Source organism: Rhincodon typus, chromosome 27, assembly GCF_021869965.1.
Source record: "Rhincodon typus isolate 14 chromosome 27, sRhiTyp1.1, whole genome shotgun sequence".
Taxonomy (NCBI): Eukaryota; Metazoa; Chordata; class Chondrichthyes; order Orectolobiformes; family Rhincodontidae; genus Rhincodon; species Rhincodon typus.
Window position 1 is genome coordinate 14,598,283 of NC_063358.1, and position 20,577 is coordinate 14,618,859.

The following is a 20,577-nucleotide window of genomic DNA, read 5'->3' on the forward strand; positions in this document are numbered from 1 at the left end:
CAAATGCAGTTTATATTCATTTATGCAAATTTGTTGCTGATCAATAAATGTTTCGACGAAACTAGTGCCTGAGGCAAAGATTGGGGCACTTGATGCAGAATACTTTTAGAAAGCAGGTATTGCACGTATGGATTTTATTGTGAAGATGATGTTACGATTTGGATATTTATGAAGGTAAGTTGTTTTATTAAATAAGGTTGTTACTATATCAGCACTTCAGACCTCCTTCCCAGTTTTTTGTTTCTGCCTTTCAACTCTTTTTTTTTTTTATTGAAAAAAGAATTGTATGAGTGTCGCTCAGTCTCCCATTAATAGCTACGACAACACTGACTTGACTATCTCAAACTCTTATGGATGGTGTCTAAAAATAGTGTTTGCTTTTTCCATGGCGGCTGCTGGATTTTTAAAAAACTGATTCTTTAATAATATCTATAACAGCCTGAGGTGAGTGTTACCACTAACTGCTGCATGGGGATAGTAATTGAAGTTTGTTAATGTTTATGATGATACAATATTTCTTCTTTGACTGATTTTGTTGCCTGTCCCAGATGAGCCAATAATAACTAATGTTGTAGCTTTCCTGAAATGTTTGGTTGTTAAATTTAAATTTTTTCTGCTATTTGAAAACAACTTTCATAAGTTAATTTAAGTTGTGTGTAAAATATGATCAAGTTTGAAATGGCCTGTACAACGGTCCTCCTAAAACAAAATTTACAATATTCTGTTTCACTGGGTGGAAATTGCATGCTCCGGCCTAACGTTTCTCATTTTTAACTCCAACTTTGCACAACTGTCTGTTGAAATGGAGTTTGAATTGGGATTCAATCTGATAATAGAGCAAAATGGAGCGAGACTTACTGGAGGAAGGCGTTTTAGGTCACCTCATAGCTGTGTTGTGGAAGAAACAATGCAGATATCATTTGCATCTCCCTTGTTTAGAAGATTTTTGACTGTGGCTTGGTTAGCTCAATTGGCTTGTGTGGTGTAGAATGATAGCACCAACACAGGTTTAATTGTTGTACTAACTCTGCTAGTTCATGGAAGCTACGAGCTTCCCAATGGCCAGTGGATGATAGAGGAGCAGATATGTGGACAGATTATGGAGAAGTGTAAAAACACTGATGTTGTGGTGGGTGATTTCAGTTTCCCCTATATTGACTGAGACTCGTTTAGTGCCAGGGCATTTGGGGGAATTTGTTAGATTCATCCAAAACAGTTTTCTCAAATGATACGTCACCAGTCCAACTAGGAAAGGGGTCATATTAAACCTGATACTGGGGAATGAGCCCTGCCTGGTGATTGCGGTTTTCAGTGGGGGAGCATTTGTGAACAGTGACCATAATTCTGTATGTTTAAGAGTACTTCTTGGTGAAAGTACTAAATTGGGGGAAGGCTACCTACTGCAATATTAGGCAAGAACTGGGGAATGTAGACTGGGGCTGGTTCTTTTGAGGGTTAATCTATGTCTGGCACATGGAAATCTTTTAAAGGCCAGTTGATTTAGAGATCAGGACCAGCATGTTCCTGTGAAAATAAAGGATAAGAGTGGCAAGATTCCAGAACCTTGGATGACAGAAATTGAGTTCAGAAAAAGGAGGCATACATAAAGTTTAGGAAAGTGAAGAGAGCCCTCAAAGAATGCAAAAATGGCAGGAAAGCACTCTGGACAGAAATTAGTATCTCTAAAAGAACCATGAAATGTCTTTGGCAGTTAGGATTAAGGAATATCCCAAAGCATTTTATACGTACGGAGCAAGAGTAGCTAGAGAATGGGTAGGTCCACTCGAGCAGAAAGCAGGGAATTTATGCTTGGAGCTGGAGCAAGTTGGTTAGGTCCTTAATGATTACTTTGCATTGGCCTTCACAAAGGAGAAGGACATTGTGGATGGTGAACGTCGGAAAGTATATGTTTATATTCTTGGGCATGTCAATATAAATGAAGTGGTGGTGTTGGGTGCTTTTTGAAAAGCATTAAGGTAGAAAAGTCCCCAGGACCTGATGGGATATATCCCAGAATACTGAGGGAGGTAAGTGAGGTAATTGCTGGGGCTTTGTACAAAATCTTTGTCCTCTTTAGTAACAGGAGACGTCTGAAAGGACTGAAGAATAGTCAAAGTTCTTCCTTTTAAGAAGGGCAACATGGATAATCCAGGAAATTACAGGCTGGAGAGTCTTGCATGAATGGTAGGGAAATTATTGGAGAAGATCCTTAGGGGTAGAATTTACTCAAGTTTGGAAAAATTATGGACTTATTAGCGATGGGCAGCATAGCTTTGTGTAGGGAAGGTCAAGCATCTCAAACTTGGTTGAGTTTTTAGACGAAAAGGCAAAGATGATTGAGACAGGGTGGTACTGGTCTATATTGACTTTAGCAAGGTCTTCGACAAAGTCGCTCATGGCAGGCTGATACAAAAACTAATTTGGGTGGAATTCATGGTGAGATGCGTACAGAACTGGCTTACTCTGAAGACAAAGTAGCTGTGGAAACGTTTTTTTGACAGGAAATCTGAACAGTAGTGTTGTGTAGGGGTCAGTGCTGGAAACCCCTTTATTTGTAGCATACACATGATTTAGAGGGGAATGTAGGTGGATTGATTAGTAAGTTTGCAGATGACAAAGATTGGGTGAGCTGCAGATAGTGAAAAGGATTGCCAGAGGATACGGCAGGATATAGATAGGCTGGAGACTTGGGCAGAAATGGCAGATGAAGTTTAATCCGGACAAACGTAAGGTGATACATTTTGGAAGATCTAATGCAGGAGGGAAGTGTGCAGTAAATGGCAGAACCCTTAGCAATATTACAGAGAGATCTACGGTACAGGTCCACAGTTCCCTGAAAGTGGCAACACACTTGGATAAGGTGATCAAGAAGGCATATGGCATGCTTGTTTTACTTTGGTTAGAGAATAGAATATGAAAATTGGCAAGTCATGTTGTAGCTATTTGGAACTTTAGTTAGGCTGCATTTAGAATATTTTATGTACAGTTCTGGTTGCAACACTAACAGAAGGATGTGGGGGCTTTGGCGAAGGTACAGAAATGGTTAACTAGGATTTTGCCTGGTTGGAAGTTTAGCCGGTTAGCTAGGAGAACAGATTGGACAAACTTGGTTTGTCCACATGTTGGAAGATGAGGGACCACCTGTTAGAACTTTACAGAATTGAGAAGCATAAATAGAATGAATAGTTGTCCCAGGCTAGAAATGTCTTTTAGGGGATATAGGCTTAAGATAAGAGGGATAAATTTCAAGGAGATATGAGAGGCAGGCTTTTTTCTGAGGGTGGCAAGTGCCTGGAGGCAAATAAAACCGTAATGTTTGAGACCTTTTGGCAGAAATATGAATAGGCAGAGGATTATAGACCATGTAGAAGCAAAAGATTTTTGGTTTAGAAAGGAATTGTTGAGCCAAAGAGCCTGTTCTTGCGCTATACTGTTCCTTGTTCTTTTGCTTGCCTTGATGTGGAGTAGTGTCTCAAATTTTATATAACCATCTATGCCTCAAATGATGAGTGAATGCATACGTTCGTAGAATATATTTGACACTTTAAGTCAAAAATGGGGGGGTGTGTGCCAGTACTTTTTTTATTTTTTTTAATTTTTTTTTTGTTCATCTGTACCAAAAGGTACATCTTTCAACAAACTTTGAATCAGTTTGTGCATCTGTGTAGTACAAGTATTTGGGGAATTACTTGCCTGAAAAGCTGATAGATATTTCTGAAGGAACACTTTTAATCCACTCTTTAAGAGACCTGCAAGTGTACCTATTGGTGTAAATTAATTTCCATCTATCTTTTCATCTCTTACAGATTTCTGCAGCTCCAGTGGGTGTTCCTTGTTCAAACCCATCCGCTCACTGTCTATCATTCCTACTGCGCTTGTCATGCCTTCCACTTCTGGTAACACTTCATCTAATCTCCACCCAGTGGGGGATTCTGGTTTCACTTCTGTATCCATGCAGCCAAGTGATCTGTCAGACACACAAGATCAAAGATCTGGAAAGCAGTGGTCTTCATTGTCCAAGTTGAATGGGGTGGATGTTTCTAACTTTGAGACCAGGGCTGTCAAAACAGAAGAACCCTCTATCAGTGTTAAACCTTTACCTGTAGATTCAACAAACAGACCTGCACTGAATGTGCTTGACGGCTCCTATCCAAATGTTGAATATTTAAGATCAGTTGAGATGGTACGAAAATTTGAAACTCCTAACATTGAGCCAACTTTGAATCAGTCTGCTTTTTTGAACACTATCTATGACGATCCTAGATACAATTTCCAAGAATGTAGCAAAGAAGGACAATCTCAATGTATCAATGGAGCTGGAAGCAAGGATAGCTCTAGTATCTCCAATATGACTTTTAAATCCTTGCCGGAGAGCAGAAATGTGTCCACGAACAGTGGGTTGTTGGGGCAGAGACCTTGTTTGCGACCTAATGGTGCAGGCTCTGTACCTGAAGGGCTCCATAGCTTACAAGCACAGCAAGCAATTTGGGCTCCAGTGTGGCTAAAGGAACGACCATGTGGAAAACAGTTTGATGTTCACTCTAATGATAAACCTGGTGACCTAACAACATGGCAGCAGCAACAATTGGAGAGCCTTAGGCAACAAGTGGAACAAATGCAGGTATTACCATTTACATTCAATTTGTGATTTGAGCAAGTTTTGGCTAGGAAGGGCAGGAGGAACCCCAGTAGTTTGTGGTTTTTTTGGGGCAGCGCTCAGTGCTCTGGTAGCATCACTGGGCTAGTAATCCTGAAGCCCCAGAAGTAGGGGAACTAGGTTCAAATCCCACTATGGCAGCTATTGGAATTTAAATTCCAATCAATTTAAAAAGTCTCCGTAATAGTGAACGTGAGAGAGACAACCATCTGATTCATGCATTTCTCTTAGGAAAGGAAATTCACTGTCCTTACCTTGGACTGGCCTACATGCAACTTAACCCAAAGCAATGGGAATGATTCTTAACTACTCTCTGCAATGACCTAGCAAGCCACTTAGTTCTAGGGCATCTGGGGATGGGCAACAAATGTTGGTCCTACCAGTGACACCGACATCCAATGAAAGGATAGAAAAACTTACTGAAGACGTATGGTGCCATTTTCACCTGCTGTTGAACAGTTATTTTGCACAGAATTATAGCAGTTGTTTTCAAATTTGTGATAAATGCTTAAGTCAGTCTTGTAAGAAGATCGAAGATGAGTCAAGAAATAGGACTTGTATGCATATGGAGAGGCAAGGAATGATTAGGGATAGTCAGCATGGTTTTGTGAGTGGGATAATTGTGTGTCTCAAACTTGATTTGAGATTTTTTGAGGAAGTAACCAAGAAGATTGAGGGCGGAGCAGTAGACATCAGTTACTTGGACTTTGCTAAAGCCTTTGACAAGGTTCCGCATGGTAGACTAATTAGTAAAGTTAGATCACATGGGATTCGGGGTGACCCTGTCAATTGGATACAAAACTGACTTGTCAATATAGGGTGTGGTGGCAGGTTGCTTTTTAGACTGGAGGCCTGTGACCAGCGGTGTTCTACAGGGATTAGTGCTGGGTCCACTTTTTTGTCTTTTATTTGAAAGATTTTAGATTTGAAATAGAAGGCATGGTTAGTAGGTTTGGCAGATGATGCCAAAATTAGTGGTATCGTGGGCAGTGAAGAAGGTTATTTAAGATTCCAAAAAGATCTTGATCAGTTGGGTCAATAGGCTGGAAGAGCGGCAGATGGAATTTAATTTGGTCTAATGCGAGGTATTGCATTTTGGTAAGCTGAACAAGAGCAGGACTTGTACAATTAAAAGTAGGGCCTTGGATAGTGTCGTAGAACAGAGACATAGGGATTCAGGCACATAACTCTTTGAAGTTTACATTACATAGATAGGGTTGTTAAGGCATTTAGCATGCTTGCCTTCATTGCTTGGTCCTTTCTGGTATAGGAGTTGGGATGTCAAGTTGAGGTCTCTTCTGGAGTACTGGGTCCAGTTCTAGTTGTCATGTTATAGGAAGAAGATTATTAAGCTGGAGGGGGTTTGGGAGATTGTTCAGGATGTTGCTGGGAATAGAGGGTTTGAGTTATGGGGTGAGGAGGCTGGATAGGCTGGGACATTTTGTCACTGAACATAGGAGGTTGAGAAGTGACCTAATAGAGGTTTGTAATTGAGGTGTCAGAGAAAAGATCAATGGCAGATGTCTTTTTCACCAGGGTTGGGGATTTCAAGACTATGGGGCATATTTTTGGGGTGAGAGGGGAAAGATTGTTAAAGACATGAGGTGCTTTTGTTTTTAAATGGTTCTTGTTGAATGAACTTTCAGATGAAGTGGTCGATTATGGGTACAGTTAGAATGTTTAAAAGACATGTAGACAAGTACATGAATAAGAAATTGAATCAGAGATAGTAGGAACTGCAGATGCTGGAGAATCCGAGACAACAAGGTGCAGGGCTGGATGAACACAGCAGGCCAAGCAGCATCATACGAGAACACCTGCCTCCCTAACCGGTTCTTCCTCCCACCTATCCCCTCCTCCCACCTCAAGCCGCACCTCCATCTCCTACCGACCAACCTCATCCCGCCCCCTTGACCTGTCCGTCCTCCCTGGACTGACCTATCCCCTTCCTAACTCCCTACCTACACTCACCTTTCCTGGCTCCATCCCCGCCTCTTCGACCTGTTTGTTTCCTCTCCTCTATCCCTCTTCTATCCGCCTCCCACTCTCTCCCTATTTATTTCAAAACCCCCTTCCCCTCCCCCTTTTCTGATGAAGGGTCTAGGCCCGAAACGTCAGCCTCTCTGCTCCTATGATGCTGCTTGACCTGCTGTGTTCATCCAGCCCTGCACCTTGTTGACACGAATAAATGTTCAGAGGGATATGAGCCAAGCAGAAGCGGGTGGGACTGTTTTAGTATGGGATTATAGTTAGACTGAGGGGTTTGTGTCTGTGCTGTATGATTATGACTCTGATTCTAAATCTACCTGACTGAGTCATGATTCTCCACTGACGCTTAAGTATAACCTCAATTTGTTTAATGCTGTCATGGGATATAATTGGTCAGACCATATTTGAGTATGGTGTTCAGTTTTGGGCACCTTTTTATGAACAATTTTGACAGGTTAAGGCAGGATATTCTGTTTCCACTGATTATGTCAGTGACTGGGTTCACAATTTCAAGATTGTCAGGTAGAGGTAGGAGTTAGATAAAGAGAAGCTTCTTTACTTAGGATTTGGAATGCACCGTCTGGGAGAGTGGTGGAGGTTGATTCCATAGGAGGTTTCAAAAGCGAGCTGGATATATATTTGAAAGTAGTGAAGTTAGAGAGATAGGGCCACTCGGGGGCCCTGGCTGGGTAGCTGTTGTGAGAGCAGGTACAAAAATGATGGGTTGAATGGCCTCCATCTGAAACATAAGATTGTGATTATGGTCTGAATGTCTCTTTTTTTTCCAGATTTATTGCGTTACTTCACTTGTCCAGATATCAATCACGTTACTTTTGGTGTTTGTTTCCTAGCCAACCAGATGAATTGGCCTGCTATCCTTGCTCCTTTTAAGTTAATAATTATATTCCATTATTTTTGACCTCCACCGTCCACTTGTCAACAGTTGTCAGTCAGAATTGATTTTCCTAATGTTGTGCTGAGATTCCAGTAGGTTGAACAATTAATTATTGTTCTATCTATTCCTATAGGTTTTAAACCATAGATCCCATCAGTACCCTGCAGCCTATTCCACTTTTGCACATCAGGAACTTAACAAATGGGATCCACTAATAAAAGCAAATGAAAGCCTGTTGAAGGAGAAGGAGATGGTTATTGAAAGGTATGTACAATTTATGGTTTTTAGAAACATTCCTTGGATTAGTTCTCAGAAGTGTCAGTGGACTCAATGTTAACTTTCTTCTCTACTGATGCTGCCAGGCTTGCTGAGTTTCTCCAGCAGTTTGTTTGTATCCCCTCTCCGGATTAGAGCTGTCATTAGGAAAAGAATAAACTCTCCAGAATTAGTACCAAATGTCCTGTAGTCAAGTGAAGCAATTTATTATGTCCCATCAAGCTCTTTTAGGTCATGTACAAATGTTAATGCAAATTGAAGCTTCCGCAGATGTTCTGAAGTCCAATACAACAGTTTCAATGCAGAAAAATAATCCATATGGCTGTATTCCATTACTCTGTCTTTGACTATGTCCTCCCACCTGTCAAATTCTCATTACCTATTTTGGCTTTTCACTTTCCATCTTTATGGTCCTTGTATGGTGTGCTAGAGTGCTGAATTTTGAGTATCGTCAGTGGTGTCAAATTTCAATGATTATTGCACCTGTTGGAGACTACATATTCTTCAGACTTAGTGGCGATCACCTTAGCTAATGGATGTGAGCACATTGTTCTTACAGCATGTGTCTTCCTCTTGGCTATCTGCAGTGGTACCAATTAATCACATTTTAAAGGGGAAAACTTTCATGCTGTTCTTGAGTTTGATTTTTAAAAATGAATTGTAGTATTCACATTTTTGTATATTTATAAATTCCTTCTATTTGGGATTACAGGCAGAAACAACAAATAAGTCACTTGGAGCAGAAGATGAGGGAGAGTGAGTTACAGATGCACAATGCCCTGCTGGGTCATCCAGTTCCACTCAGCGATGTCTGCATACTCCGACTGCAGGTACTACTCCCTAACTGGTGAAATATAGGACAAGAGCTGAAGTCCATAACAAACCACCACCAAAGAGAGAATGGAAGAGGTACCTGGTGAAGTGGTGATAAGTGATACGTTAGGGTAAAAGCTTGAAGTGTCGGGGAAAGAAAAACTATAGACTGTAAGGAGTTCCTGGCAACAAACGACTTGGAGCAGAAGTTTGTGTGATGAATCTCTAACTCAATGCAGAAGCAAGAACATGTAGACACCAACTATTTGGAGCTTAGGAGGAACAAAAAGAAAGGAGTATTGAATGTAGCTAATGTTTAAAGTGGAGACAAAATTTTGACAGCCAATGTGCAGTCTTGTGTACAGTGTAATGATGCCAGTCAGTACATTTTACCTGTGCTTCAGATTTCTGCAATATATAATTTTAAAAATGCACCTGTCCGCTTCTGGTGCACATTCTCTTATTTTATGTTGCATCATTGCTCAAAGTCTTCATCTTTTAGTCAATGTATTTGTATCATCCTGTGGCTCGAAGATTTGGGGTCCTGTGGTGTGGGAAGAAGCAATGAGAGCCTCACATTAGAGAAAGTTGGTATGTTTGACTCCCCCATGATGTAATGTGAAATGCATGGCACCAGTCTGATTTTTGAAGTTCTTATTGCTGAAATCATCACTGTACTTTTTTGTGTACTTGAACCTTTGTATCTGCATTGCATATGCAAAGAAAAGATGCAAGTGAGATTTCAATGTGTCCAAGTACCATCTGTTGATTTTATTTCCATGGTTTATAGGAATCTCTACGGGAAAATGCATTCTTGCGAGCTCAGTATGCAGAAAGGACAGAAATGTTGACAAATGAAAAACTGGAGATGGAGAAAAAGCTAACGGGAACAGAAATGGAGATTCGTCATCTGAATGACAGCCTGAAAGAAAATACACAAAAACACATGGATGATATGAAGAGAATGGAAGAAAAGGCAAGTGTGCAATCTGTAATGCAAGACATTTGGAGTGGCCTTGGGTGGAAAATGAGCCTGGATGGTTTACATACATAACTTCTGTCTTCTATTTTACTATTATCGAGTATGGCAGTCAGCAAAAGTCTGTGCCCATTGATTTATTCAAGACCTATTAGTAACCAAGGCAGGGGCTACATTTAAACTAACGTTTCATACGTGGCCATAAGGCTCCCTAACAATGGACACTTTTTGAATAAAATTTTGCAGTAGCATACTCTATCACTGGATGGTAACGTACAGTTGGAACATTAGGATTCTGGTGCCTTCAAGAGGCAGAAAATGTTTTTCTGAATGTGGCGTTGTTGGCAAGGTTGACTATCATTGCTCTTGAGGTGGTATGGTGAGTCACCTTCTTGAAGATTTCAGGCCTGTGTACTGTAAGTACTCTTACAGTGCTGTTAAGAACAGCCAGGTTCCAGAATTTTGTTCTGGCATGAATGCAGGAACAATGGCTCTAGTTCCAAGTCAGTTCAGTATGTGGCTTAGAGAGCTACTACCAAAACTAATGGTATTCCCATGCATTGCTGTTTTATATCTTTCTACCTGGTAGAGGTGCTAAATTTGGAAATCAAAAGAGCCTTGGGGTAGCTTCACTGCATTGTAGATGGTTACGTTGCTTGTGGAAGCTGTGGTTTAGGTGGTAAGTATCAATTAAGTGAGCTTTCTCATCCAGCACCTATTGATCTTGATCCATTTTTCCAGCACTTGTATGCTATGATGCTTCAAGTGGTCATCTAAATCCTTGTGTTGTGATGGTTTCCACCCGTACCACCTTTTTTGAGGCAGTGAGTTCCAAATACCCACTGCCCTCGGGGTGGAAAAAGAAATCTTAAATACCCTCTAAACCTCCTGTCTTTTTCCCTTTTAAACTATGCCCTTTGGTAATTGACTCCTGTTGTAAGGGCAAAGTTTCTACCTATGCCCTTTGATAATTTTGTACACATCTATCATGGCCCTCTCAACTTTCTTAGAGCAGAGAAATCTATCCGAGCCTATCTAGTTTCTCTGCACAGATGAAACACTTCTTCAGCCCTGGCAGCATTCTAGTGAATTCTCTCTCGCTCTGGCTCATGCAATTATATCCTTCCTTTTAATGTGATGACTAGAATTGCACATATTACTTCAGCTGAGGCCTAACTAATGTCTTGTACAGCTCCATCATAACTTTTCTGCTAATGTATTCAATGCCTTGACTGAAAAAGGCAAATATCCCACGTGTCATCTTAGCCGTGCTTTATCCACCTGTCTTGTTGCCTCCAAGGATCAGTTCATGTGCACAGCAAGGTTCCTCTGATCCTCTGTACTTCACATTTGTGGTATGTGCATATGCTCTATTGCTTTGTTGGTCATCCCAAAATGCATCACCCCTCACTACTTTTTCCCGGATTAAATTCCATTTTCCATTAGTCTGTCCATCTGACCAGCCTCTCTCTCTTTATATAGCGGATTTTCTCCCTCGACATAGCCTCCCTGCTCTTAAACTTTATGCCTCCTTTAATAAAGGCAAGTATCCCATTTGCTGCCTTAACCACTTTATCTGCCTGTCTGGCTACTTTAAAGGGCCAGTGTACATGCATACCAAGACAACAAGGTGCAGGGCTGGATGAACACAGCAGGCCAAGCAGCATCATAGGAGCAGAAAGGTTGACGTTTCAGGCCTAGACCCTTCATCACGTGCATACCAAGGTCGTTCTGATCCATGGGTCCCACTGTTCATCATGTGTTCTGTTGCACTTTGGCAGGACAAATAAGGCATCATCTCTGTCTTTATCTGGTTTGAATTCATAGAATCACTAGAATCCCAACAGTGCTGAGGGAGGCCATTCAGCCCATTGAGTCTGCACCCCCCTCCCTTATCCCTGTAATTCTGCATTTACTATGGCTAACCCACCTGACCCTGCATGTCCCAAGACACTATGGGACAATTTAGCATGGCCAATCCACCTGAACTGCCCATATTTGAATGGGTGGGAAGTAGCTGGAGCAGACACTGGGAAAACCAACTCCAGACAGCCATCCACGGTTGGAATTGAACCTGGCTTAGTGCTGAGGTACCACTGCTAATCACTATGCCACCGTGCTCTGCTATTCTATTTGCCACTGATCAACCTGTCCCCCTCTCCTCTTTATTTGTACCACCCCTCAATTTTCATATAGCAAACTTGCTGACCAACCCTCTATATATTCAAGTAAAATCATTTATTTACCACAACTACTGATATCTAGGGCATCCCATAGACACAGACTTCTAGTCACAAAAACACCCCTCCACCTTCACTGACTGCTCCTTGTCACTCAGCCAATTCTGGATTCAAATCACCAGCATTTGTTGGATCCCATGGGCTGGTTACCTTTTTTTGCCACCAGTCTCCCATGCGGGGCCTGGAAAAAAAGGCCTTGAAGTCCAAATAGACTACGTCATATGCATTGTCCTCACTACACACCTGATCACTTTGAAAAATTGAATCAAGTTCGTCAGACATGACCTCCCTTTAACAAAATCATGCATGACTGTTTGTTTGTTTGTTTGTTTTTGGTTTTTTTTTCCGTTACTCCAAATGCAGATTAATTCTGTCCCTCATTACTTTTGAATAGTTTCCCCATAGCTGAGGTTAGGCCGTTAGATCTGTAGTTTCCAGGTTGATCTCTTGCTCCCTTCTTCAATAAGGGTACCACATTGGCTATACTGTGGCCAGAGAGGATTTGAAAATTATTGCCAATGCTCCTGTTACTTCCTCATTTGGAACACCCGAGAATTTCTTCCATCCAACCTTGGTGATTTATCTACTTTTTAAGTCGGTCAGACACTCCGGAACCTTCTCTCTGTACTAATTTCTTTAACCCTCAGACTGTCTGTCTGTCTTTCTCCCTGATTTATAGTCCTACAGCACGGAAACAGACCCTTTGGGCCAACCAGTCCATGTTGACTATTATTCAAACTAAACTGGTCGCACCTGCCTGATCCTAGTCCATACCCCTTCAAACTTTACCTATTCACGTACTTATCCAAATGTCTTTTAAATGTTGTAATTGTACCTGCATCCACCACTTCCTCTGGAAGTTCATTCCGCAAATGAACAGCCCTTTTTTTTTTTTTTTAAAAAAAAGGGAAAATTGCCCCGGATGTCTCTTAAATCTCTCACCTTAAAAATGTGCCCCCTAGTCTTAATTCCCCATCCTCCGGAAATGACACCACCACTAACCCTACCTATACTTGTCATTATTCTTACAAATCTCTAAGGTCATCTCTCAAGTTCTTATGCTCTGGTGGGGTAGCGGGGGGGGGGGGGGAGGTGGGGAAGTCCCAGCCTATCTAGCCTCTCCTGAACTCAAACCTTTCATATCCGGCAACATCCTGGTGAATCTCTGCTGAACCCTCTCCAGCTTGATAATATCCTTCCTATAATGGGGTGACCAGAACTGGACACAGTATTCTGGAAGAGGCCCCCCCAATGTCTTGTAAAACCTCCAACATGACATCCCAACTCCTATACTCCAAAGGACTGAGCAGTGAAGGCAAGTGTGCCAAATGCCTTTTTAACCACCGTGCCTACATGTGACACAAACTTCAAAGAATTATGTACCTGAATCCCTAGGTCCCTCTGTTCTACTACACTACCCAAGGCCCTACCCTTGTTTGGTGGTGCCAAAATGCATACCTCTCATTTATCAGATTTAACTCGTCTGTTATTTTTCAGCCCATTGACCCATCTCCTCAAGATCCTTTTGTAATCTCAGAAAACCTTCTTCACTGTCTCCCATGCTACCAATTTTGGTGTCGTCCTCAAACTTACTAACCATGCCTTCTATATTCTCCTCCAAATCATTAGTATAAATGACAAACAAAAGAGGACCCAGAACTGATCCCTCTGGAACACTGCTGGTGACAGGCCTCCAGTCCAAAAAGCAGCCCTCCTCCACCACTGTTTCCTGTCATTAAGCCAATTATGTATGCAATTGGCAAGCTCACCCTGAATCGCATCTGACCTAACTTTGCTAATTTGCCTACAACCGAAGTCAGACTCTCAGGTCTGTAGTTCCCTGGTTTCTCCTTACAACCTTTTCTCAAACAAAGGTACATCGTTAGTCACCCTTCAGTCATCAGGCACCTCACCTGTAGTTATAGATGATACAAACATTTTTGCAAGGAGTCTCTCAATTTCCTCCTTTATTCCCACAACGTTGTGGGAATAATTAGATCATGTCCTGGAGATTTATTTACCTTTATATTCTCTAACACCTTCTAAACTTCCTGTTCTGTAATGTGAACTGGTTTTGAAAGATCAAAATGTATTTCGCTGCATTCCCTAGCATCCATTTCTTCCTCCATAGTAAAAACTGATGCAAAATATTCATTTAGTATTTCTCCCATCTCCTGGGGTTCAACACAAAGATAACCTTGATCTTTAAGTGGTCTTACCCCCTCTCTAGTTACCCTCTTGCTCTTAATGTATTTGTAGAATCTTTTTGGATTATCCTTAACCTTTTATCTGCAAATGCTATCTTGTATGCCCTCTTTTTGCCTCCCTGATTTCTTTAAGAATGCCCCTATTGATTGAGAGATTCAATTGACCCAAGTTGTCGATATCTAAAATAAGATTTTTTTTATTCTTGACTAGGACCTCTATCTTTGTTCATCCATTGTTCCTTTACCAGCACTACCTTTCACTCACTCTAACAAGAACATAATGCCTCTGAACTCTGGTCCTCACAATGTAAGCCTTCCAGTTGTCTGATGTCCTTTCCCTGTGAAGAGTCTACTCCAATCAACTTCTGCAAGTTCTTGTCTTAAACCATTTTAAAATTTGATTTGCTCCAATTAAAATCTCAACATTTATGGAAGGCATAGCCTTTCCCATAACCATTTTGAAACTAATAGAATTCATTGCTTAAACCCAGAGTGTTCCTTCACTTTTACTTAAGTCACTGCTTTATTGCCCAAAAGAAGGTCTAGTTTTGCTCTATCTCTTGCAGAGCATCCACATATTGATAAAGAAAATTTTCCTGAACACTTAAATTTCTTCACCATCCAAACCTTTAACACTGCCAGCCCCAGTCAGTGTTTGGGAAAATTAAAACTTCCCCATTATTACAACCTTATTATGCTTGTATGTCCACATGGTCCCTCTTACTATTGAACCCTGACACACCGTATTCATTTAAAACCCTACCAATGTCCTCTGCCTCCATGCACCAAATTACCACTGTAGTCCTTTAATGGGCCTAATCTTTCACTAGTTGTCCTTTTACCCTTTGTCTAGTTGGAAAATAACTTAAGATTTGTTCTTTTATTTTAGCCCTTTTTGTTGTCCTAATTTCTTTTTGATGTTTTTCCCCTTCCTCATCCTATCCTCCACTTGCATAAGCTTCCTTTTTTTTTTTTTGTTTCTTTTTCTTGTTCAATCTTGTGTATTTCTCCATATCCAGGACTGCCTCGATTTCTTGGTCCCACTCTTCACAAGTTGGCCTTGCATCTCTCTATTTTCTTCTTCTTTTTTTTTTTTGAAAGACTTTCACTGCTGTTGTGTAGATTTTCCTTTAAGTAGCTACTCTTTAGTTCCCTTTGGCCAGATCCTGTCTTGATAAAAGCAGCCTCCTTCCAATTCAAAAACTTTATTTCTGATTTGTCTATATCTGTATCCATTATTTCCTTAAATCTTCGTGAGTTGTTGTAACTATTGCGGAAATGCTGTCTCACTGACACTAAGTCGCTTGCTTGCTAAACCAGGTCCAGCACTGCCCTGTCTCTTGTAGGGCAATCTGTGCAGGTTTAAAACAAGTTCTGGATACATGATAAGACTTTCACCCTCTTCACGTCTTTCACACCTTGTCTATCCCAGTCAATATTAGGCAAATTGAAAACCTCTACAATTATTCCACTATTGTTTTTACACTTGTCTGAAATTTAATTGCATATCTCCCTTGTATCCTTGCTTGACATTTTGAGGTCTGCAGTATAATCCCCACAATGTGATTGCCTTTTTTTTTTGGTTTTTAAGTGCAATCCATATAGCCTCTGTTGAGGAGGTTTCCAAGATATAATCTCTCCTTAATTGACTGCTTAATCAATATTGCAGCACCATCTCTTTTTACACCCCTCCCTGTCTTGTCTGAAGGTTCTGTGCCCTAGAATATTGAGCAGTCAGTCTAGCATATCCATCATTGCAATGATGTCATGAAATGTTAATCAACGCCGTTAATTCATCTGCCTTGCTCATTAGACATCTTGCAACGAAATAAAGTCATCCAACCATGCCAAATTACCTCTTCTCTTTACTTGACTATGGTCTCTGACTGCCACACCGTTTTTGGGTTTTCCACTACACTTTACTGTGCATCATCTCCACTCCATATCCCATTACCCTGCTAAGTTAGTTTAAATCTGCATCACCAGCACTAGCGTCTGTCGTGTAAGGATGTTAGTGTCGCTGTAATTCGGGTGCAAGTTTTGAGATGCAAGAACTTGGACAGTTTAATTTTCCCAGAAATGGACCCAATGATCCAGGCATCTAAACCCTTCCCTCCCGCATTAACTCTTCAGTCTCTTATTCATCTGCCCATTCCTTGTCTGACTGCACTTCCTTTTTAAGTGGTGGGGTGACCAGGTCTCAAACGTGCATACTGTCCTCCTAATATTCAATCTGTTGGATGCAGTGCTGTGCTTCCAGCCAATGTTCAAACTCAAAACTCGGTGGTCAAGCTAATCAAACCAGTGGCACTTGGTAAGTCAGACTGCCAGTGTATCTAAAGCTTCCCACCTGCTACAGGCAGTGCCACGCATTGGAGTGAGCTGTCTTGATGAAAAAAATACTCTTACAGTAAAATTGAAGCCAAGTAGAATATTAATTTTCTTTCAAAAAAAAAGCTAGTTACGTGGTCGACCACCTCCTTGTGGTTTCCGCTGGAAGCAGGTGTTGCCTGACTAAGTGTCGACCAACTCGACTGAGGCCAGCACCCCCAGTCGTTTTAAGCTGTGCTACGTCAAAACGAAATGAAATGGAGAAATCCGAAGCCTCCGCTTCGGTACACAGCAGTCAAAGAGGAAATGCAAGATTTATCTGTGAGGAGTGCGGGAAGGAATACAGGTCGAGGTTGGGGCTAAATAGTCACAGAAGGACGCATTATGTGGAGGGTGACACTAAAGCCGAGCCGAATTGGAGGTGTGAAATCTGCCAAGCAGCCTTCGGTACGAAGATCGGTCTGTCCCAGCACCAAAGAAGACAACACCCTGAAGAAGCCAATAGGAAGAAGTTAGATGCCATGAAAGTGGTTAAACTAAGATGGGAGGCCCATGAAGATGAGCAACTGAGGGAATACGTCTTTGCTCACTGAATGCCTGGAATGGACAAGAAGGGGATCTGTCAGATCATGGCTGAGAGGCTGGGAAGGACACGGGAGGCTGTGAGGATGAGATTTTAAAATCTATCGGCTGGCTGGAATCTGGGGATGGGGTGAACCCGACGCCAAAGGGATTTATTGCCCGGGTGAGCGAAGGAGGAGCTCCATCAGTACCATCGAGAGAAAGATCAGAGGATAGAACCCAGGACCACATGGCAAGCACCAAGTCAGCAGATGACCCGGAGCCCACTAGAACTGACTTGCAGGAACGAGGAACAAGAAGGCGGAAAGAGCAGCTGACGCGGACAACATCTATATCAGCACCGAGGATAAGTCTACACGCAAGTGAAGAACATCATGCCCACACTGGTATTACTCCGTTGGATTTAGAACAGCATCCCTCTATCGTCGACGCCAATCGTCCACGATTGATCGAGATAGCTGATCAACAGTTACAGGGAATCAGCACGGAAACATTTGGGTCCAGTGTACTCCGGAATCTGGCCGGGTGGATTATCCGGAGGGAGTGCTTGGTGACGGAAGCAAGAAAAGTATTGGATGATCGTGCAGATGAAATGGATACCATCGAAGTCCCGCGTTACATCTCGGAAGTGGCAACAGTTAAGCGCAAGACAGCGGAGGCGCAAGGAGTATGCCCATATCCAGGCCCACTGGGCGAAGCGGAGGGGGGATATGGTTCACTCCCCACGGAGGATGGATTTAAAGGACATGGCGGTTGCCGATAAGTTGAGTATTGGAAGGAACTTCTGTCACGTGAGCATAAGGCGGATGATCGGCCGATTAGAAGAATTCTGGATGCAAGGTGGGACCTAATTCATCCGTGCGAGACGGAGGAAGTGAGGAAAGCCATAGTGGCTTCCAAGGGCACAGCACCCGGTGTTGATAGACTGTTGGCAGAGGAAATGGCAGCAGCGGATGGGAGGATATGGGCCGCATATTTTAACATCACTATTGCCTTGGAATTTGTTCCTAAAAGACTACGGGTTTCCCGAATAACGTTAGTCCTCAAGTCTGAAGGGAAAATTACTAGCCCAACGGACTTGAGGCCGATTAAATATAACGTCTGTGGTTCTCCAGGTATTCCACACAATCCTCGCTGAGAGATGGATGTCCTGCCTGGACCTGCCGTCCTTTCAGTTCGGATTTTTGCGGATGGATGGGACGTTTGAAGCCACCCAGCTAGTGACGGCGGTGTTGCGTGAGGCAAGTGCAAGATACGACAACCTGGCTTGCGCTTTTATTGATGTGTCGAAGGCATTTGACTTGGTCGCTCATGACACCATCTTTCGAGTGGCAGCAGGATTTGGAGCGCCACCCCCATTGGTGGCTTTGCTGAAGAGTGGCTATGATGGAGTGGAAGCCCTGTTGGGCAAAACCACGATCGGAGCCACGAGGAGGGTGAGGTAGGGCAATCCCTTCACTCCACGGCTATTCATTATGGTGGTGGATGAGGTGATCGCGCTTGCTGATAGACGAATAGGGTACCAGTTCGCTGATGAGAAGGTGGATGTGGTGGCCTACGCGGATGACCTGGTGGTCTTGGCCGAGAACGAACCACGCCTGAGAGAGAAACTGGGGAAATTAACAGCGTCCCTAAATGCAGCGGGTATGAAGATCAATCCTGCAAAATCAATGACGCTCGGTCGTTGGATTGAAGAATTTAAAGAAGGTGGCCATCGGGGAGATGAAGATCTGTATGGATGGCTCGGATATTCCATCGATGGGCCCTCCCGACCAAGTCAAATACCTGGGAGTCCTACTTAATTGGAAGGGACGGGCACCAATGCTTCACAAGAAGATACTTCATGAGATGATGCAGGAAGTTTCACACGCCCTGTTAAAACCACAACAGCGGGTGGAAATCATCCGTAATTATTTAATTCCGAAGCTGAAATATAGTCTGACATTTGGGTGAGGTACATCGCAACACCCTCAATGCAATGGATCGGCAGGTCAGGCAGGCCATCAGAGATTGGCTCTGTCTTCCCAAAGACACGTCCACATGTTTTATACATTCCACCATAAAGGATGGTGGATTGGGCATTCCATGCCTATCGACAGTAATACCCTTCGAAAAAGGGAAGAGACTGGAACGACTCTTAGCGAAAGAAACCCCTTGGATGCGGGCGTTGTCGACGCCGGACTCCTTCCAGCCTGTGTGCAGAGAGATGTCCAGAGCAGGCAGGATTGGAAATGTTGGGGTATCGAACTTGCAGGAAGCTAAGGAGGGCTGGAGAGAGCGCATGCTGAGCCACGCTGACTGTAAGATACTGCAGGGGGTGAAAGCTGACCAAATATCACCATACAGGTTGTTGCAGAATGAAAAGATGTTCCCCAGGTTGTTCATCAGAGCGACTCAACTGAGAAGTGGGTCGCTCTCGACGAAGACTAGGAGAGCTCGAGGTGCCTGTGGAACTGGGGACAATAAATGCCAAGGCGACTGTGGCAAACCGGAGACGCTCAACCATGTTTTGCAGAGTTGTATGGTTACGCATGGCGCACGACACAGTTGAATAGTTAAACAACTGGTGCGACAGCTGCGACATGTCACGCAGGCCGAAATAATGATAGAGCCTAGAATACCACTGAAGACATCATTCTGCAAACCAGACATCGTAATGGTGGAGAGCGATACCGCCTATGTGTGTGATGTAGCGGTGCCCCTTGAATCACGTATGGAAGAGACATGGACCCTAAAACATGAGAAATACGGATGTGACGAGGTGGTAACCGCTACAAGGAAGCACTTGCAGCGTTGGGCCACAGGATCGTGACGGTAAAACAGATTCTGGTTGTGATATCTTGCCGTGGGCTCATTTACACCAACAGCGCCATTCACCTCGAGATTGGGATCTCCAAAATATCCATCGGAGACCTGATTACTATCGTTATGGCCAGCAGTGTCGAATGCTATGACGTCTACATGCGTGGTGCAAATGGATGAGGGCTGTGCCCAGATGGCCCTGTGCCTTCTCGTCCCGCAGATAGTCCGAATGATGTGCAGTAATGCCTGAGTTTGCATTCCTCTTTTGACAATAGCACTACAGTGCATCCGGTAAGGATCGCTCCTTTGTGGAATGGCCTTACCAGATATGTTATAGCTATAAAGTGGACAAAAATGGCTTACTGAATCAATTCACCACTTTGTGCTGATGTCACTTTTTGTCAGCCTTTGAGTTTTGGCCGAGTTCTTGTTTGGGTTTAGCTGCTGCTCCAACTGCATTTGATCTGGGCCTTACCTTTTGAGCTTTTAACGATAAGCTCTGCCACTATCCACCCACACTCTGTTCTAACTGCCTCCTCTTTAAGGCAGAGTAAGCTGTAGACTAGAAAAATTTTATCCTTTGTTTATACCCCAAGTCCCACCGAGGACTGTGCTTCCAGTTTTCTTCAGTGATATTGGCTTGTTACACACTACTCCGTCTGTTTTGCTAACTGTTGCACACCCATCCTAGTGTTTCCACCTCAGCCACCACAACAGGCAGCACATTCCAGAACCCATCACCCTCTGGGCGAAATATCTTTGTTTTTCTCCTATCCCCACTAATCCTTCTACCAATCATCATTCAT

General features: G+C 42.8%; 1 protein-coding gene across 4 annotated transcripts in view; it reads left to right on the forward strand.

Annotated features, from left to right (window-relative positions):
* Positions 1 to 20,577, forward strand: part of cep85 (centrosomal protein 85) — an 84,929-nt gene that overhangs the window by 39,733 nt on the left and 24,619 nt on the right. For all 4 annotated transcript variants that reach the window (XM_048613026.1, XM_048613025.1, XM_048613024.1 and 1 more), the window contains 4 exons: positions 3,807 to 4,621; positions 7,675 to 7,805; positions 8,530 to 8,647; positions 9,421 to 9,606. In XM_048613026.1, the coding sequence (XP_048468983.1) occupies positions 3,807 to 4,621; positions 7,675 to 7,805; positions 8,530 to 8,647; positions 9,421 to 9,606 (1,250 nt within the window). The remainder of the gene's footprint in view (positions 1 to 3,806; positions 4,622 to 7,674; positions 7,806 to 8,529; positions 8,648 to 9,420; positions 9,607 to 20,577) is intronic.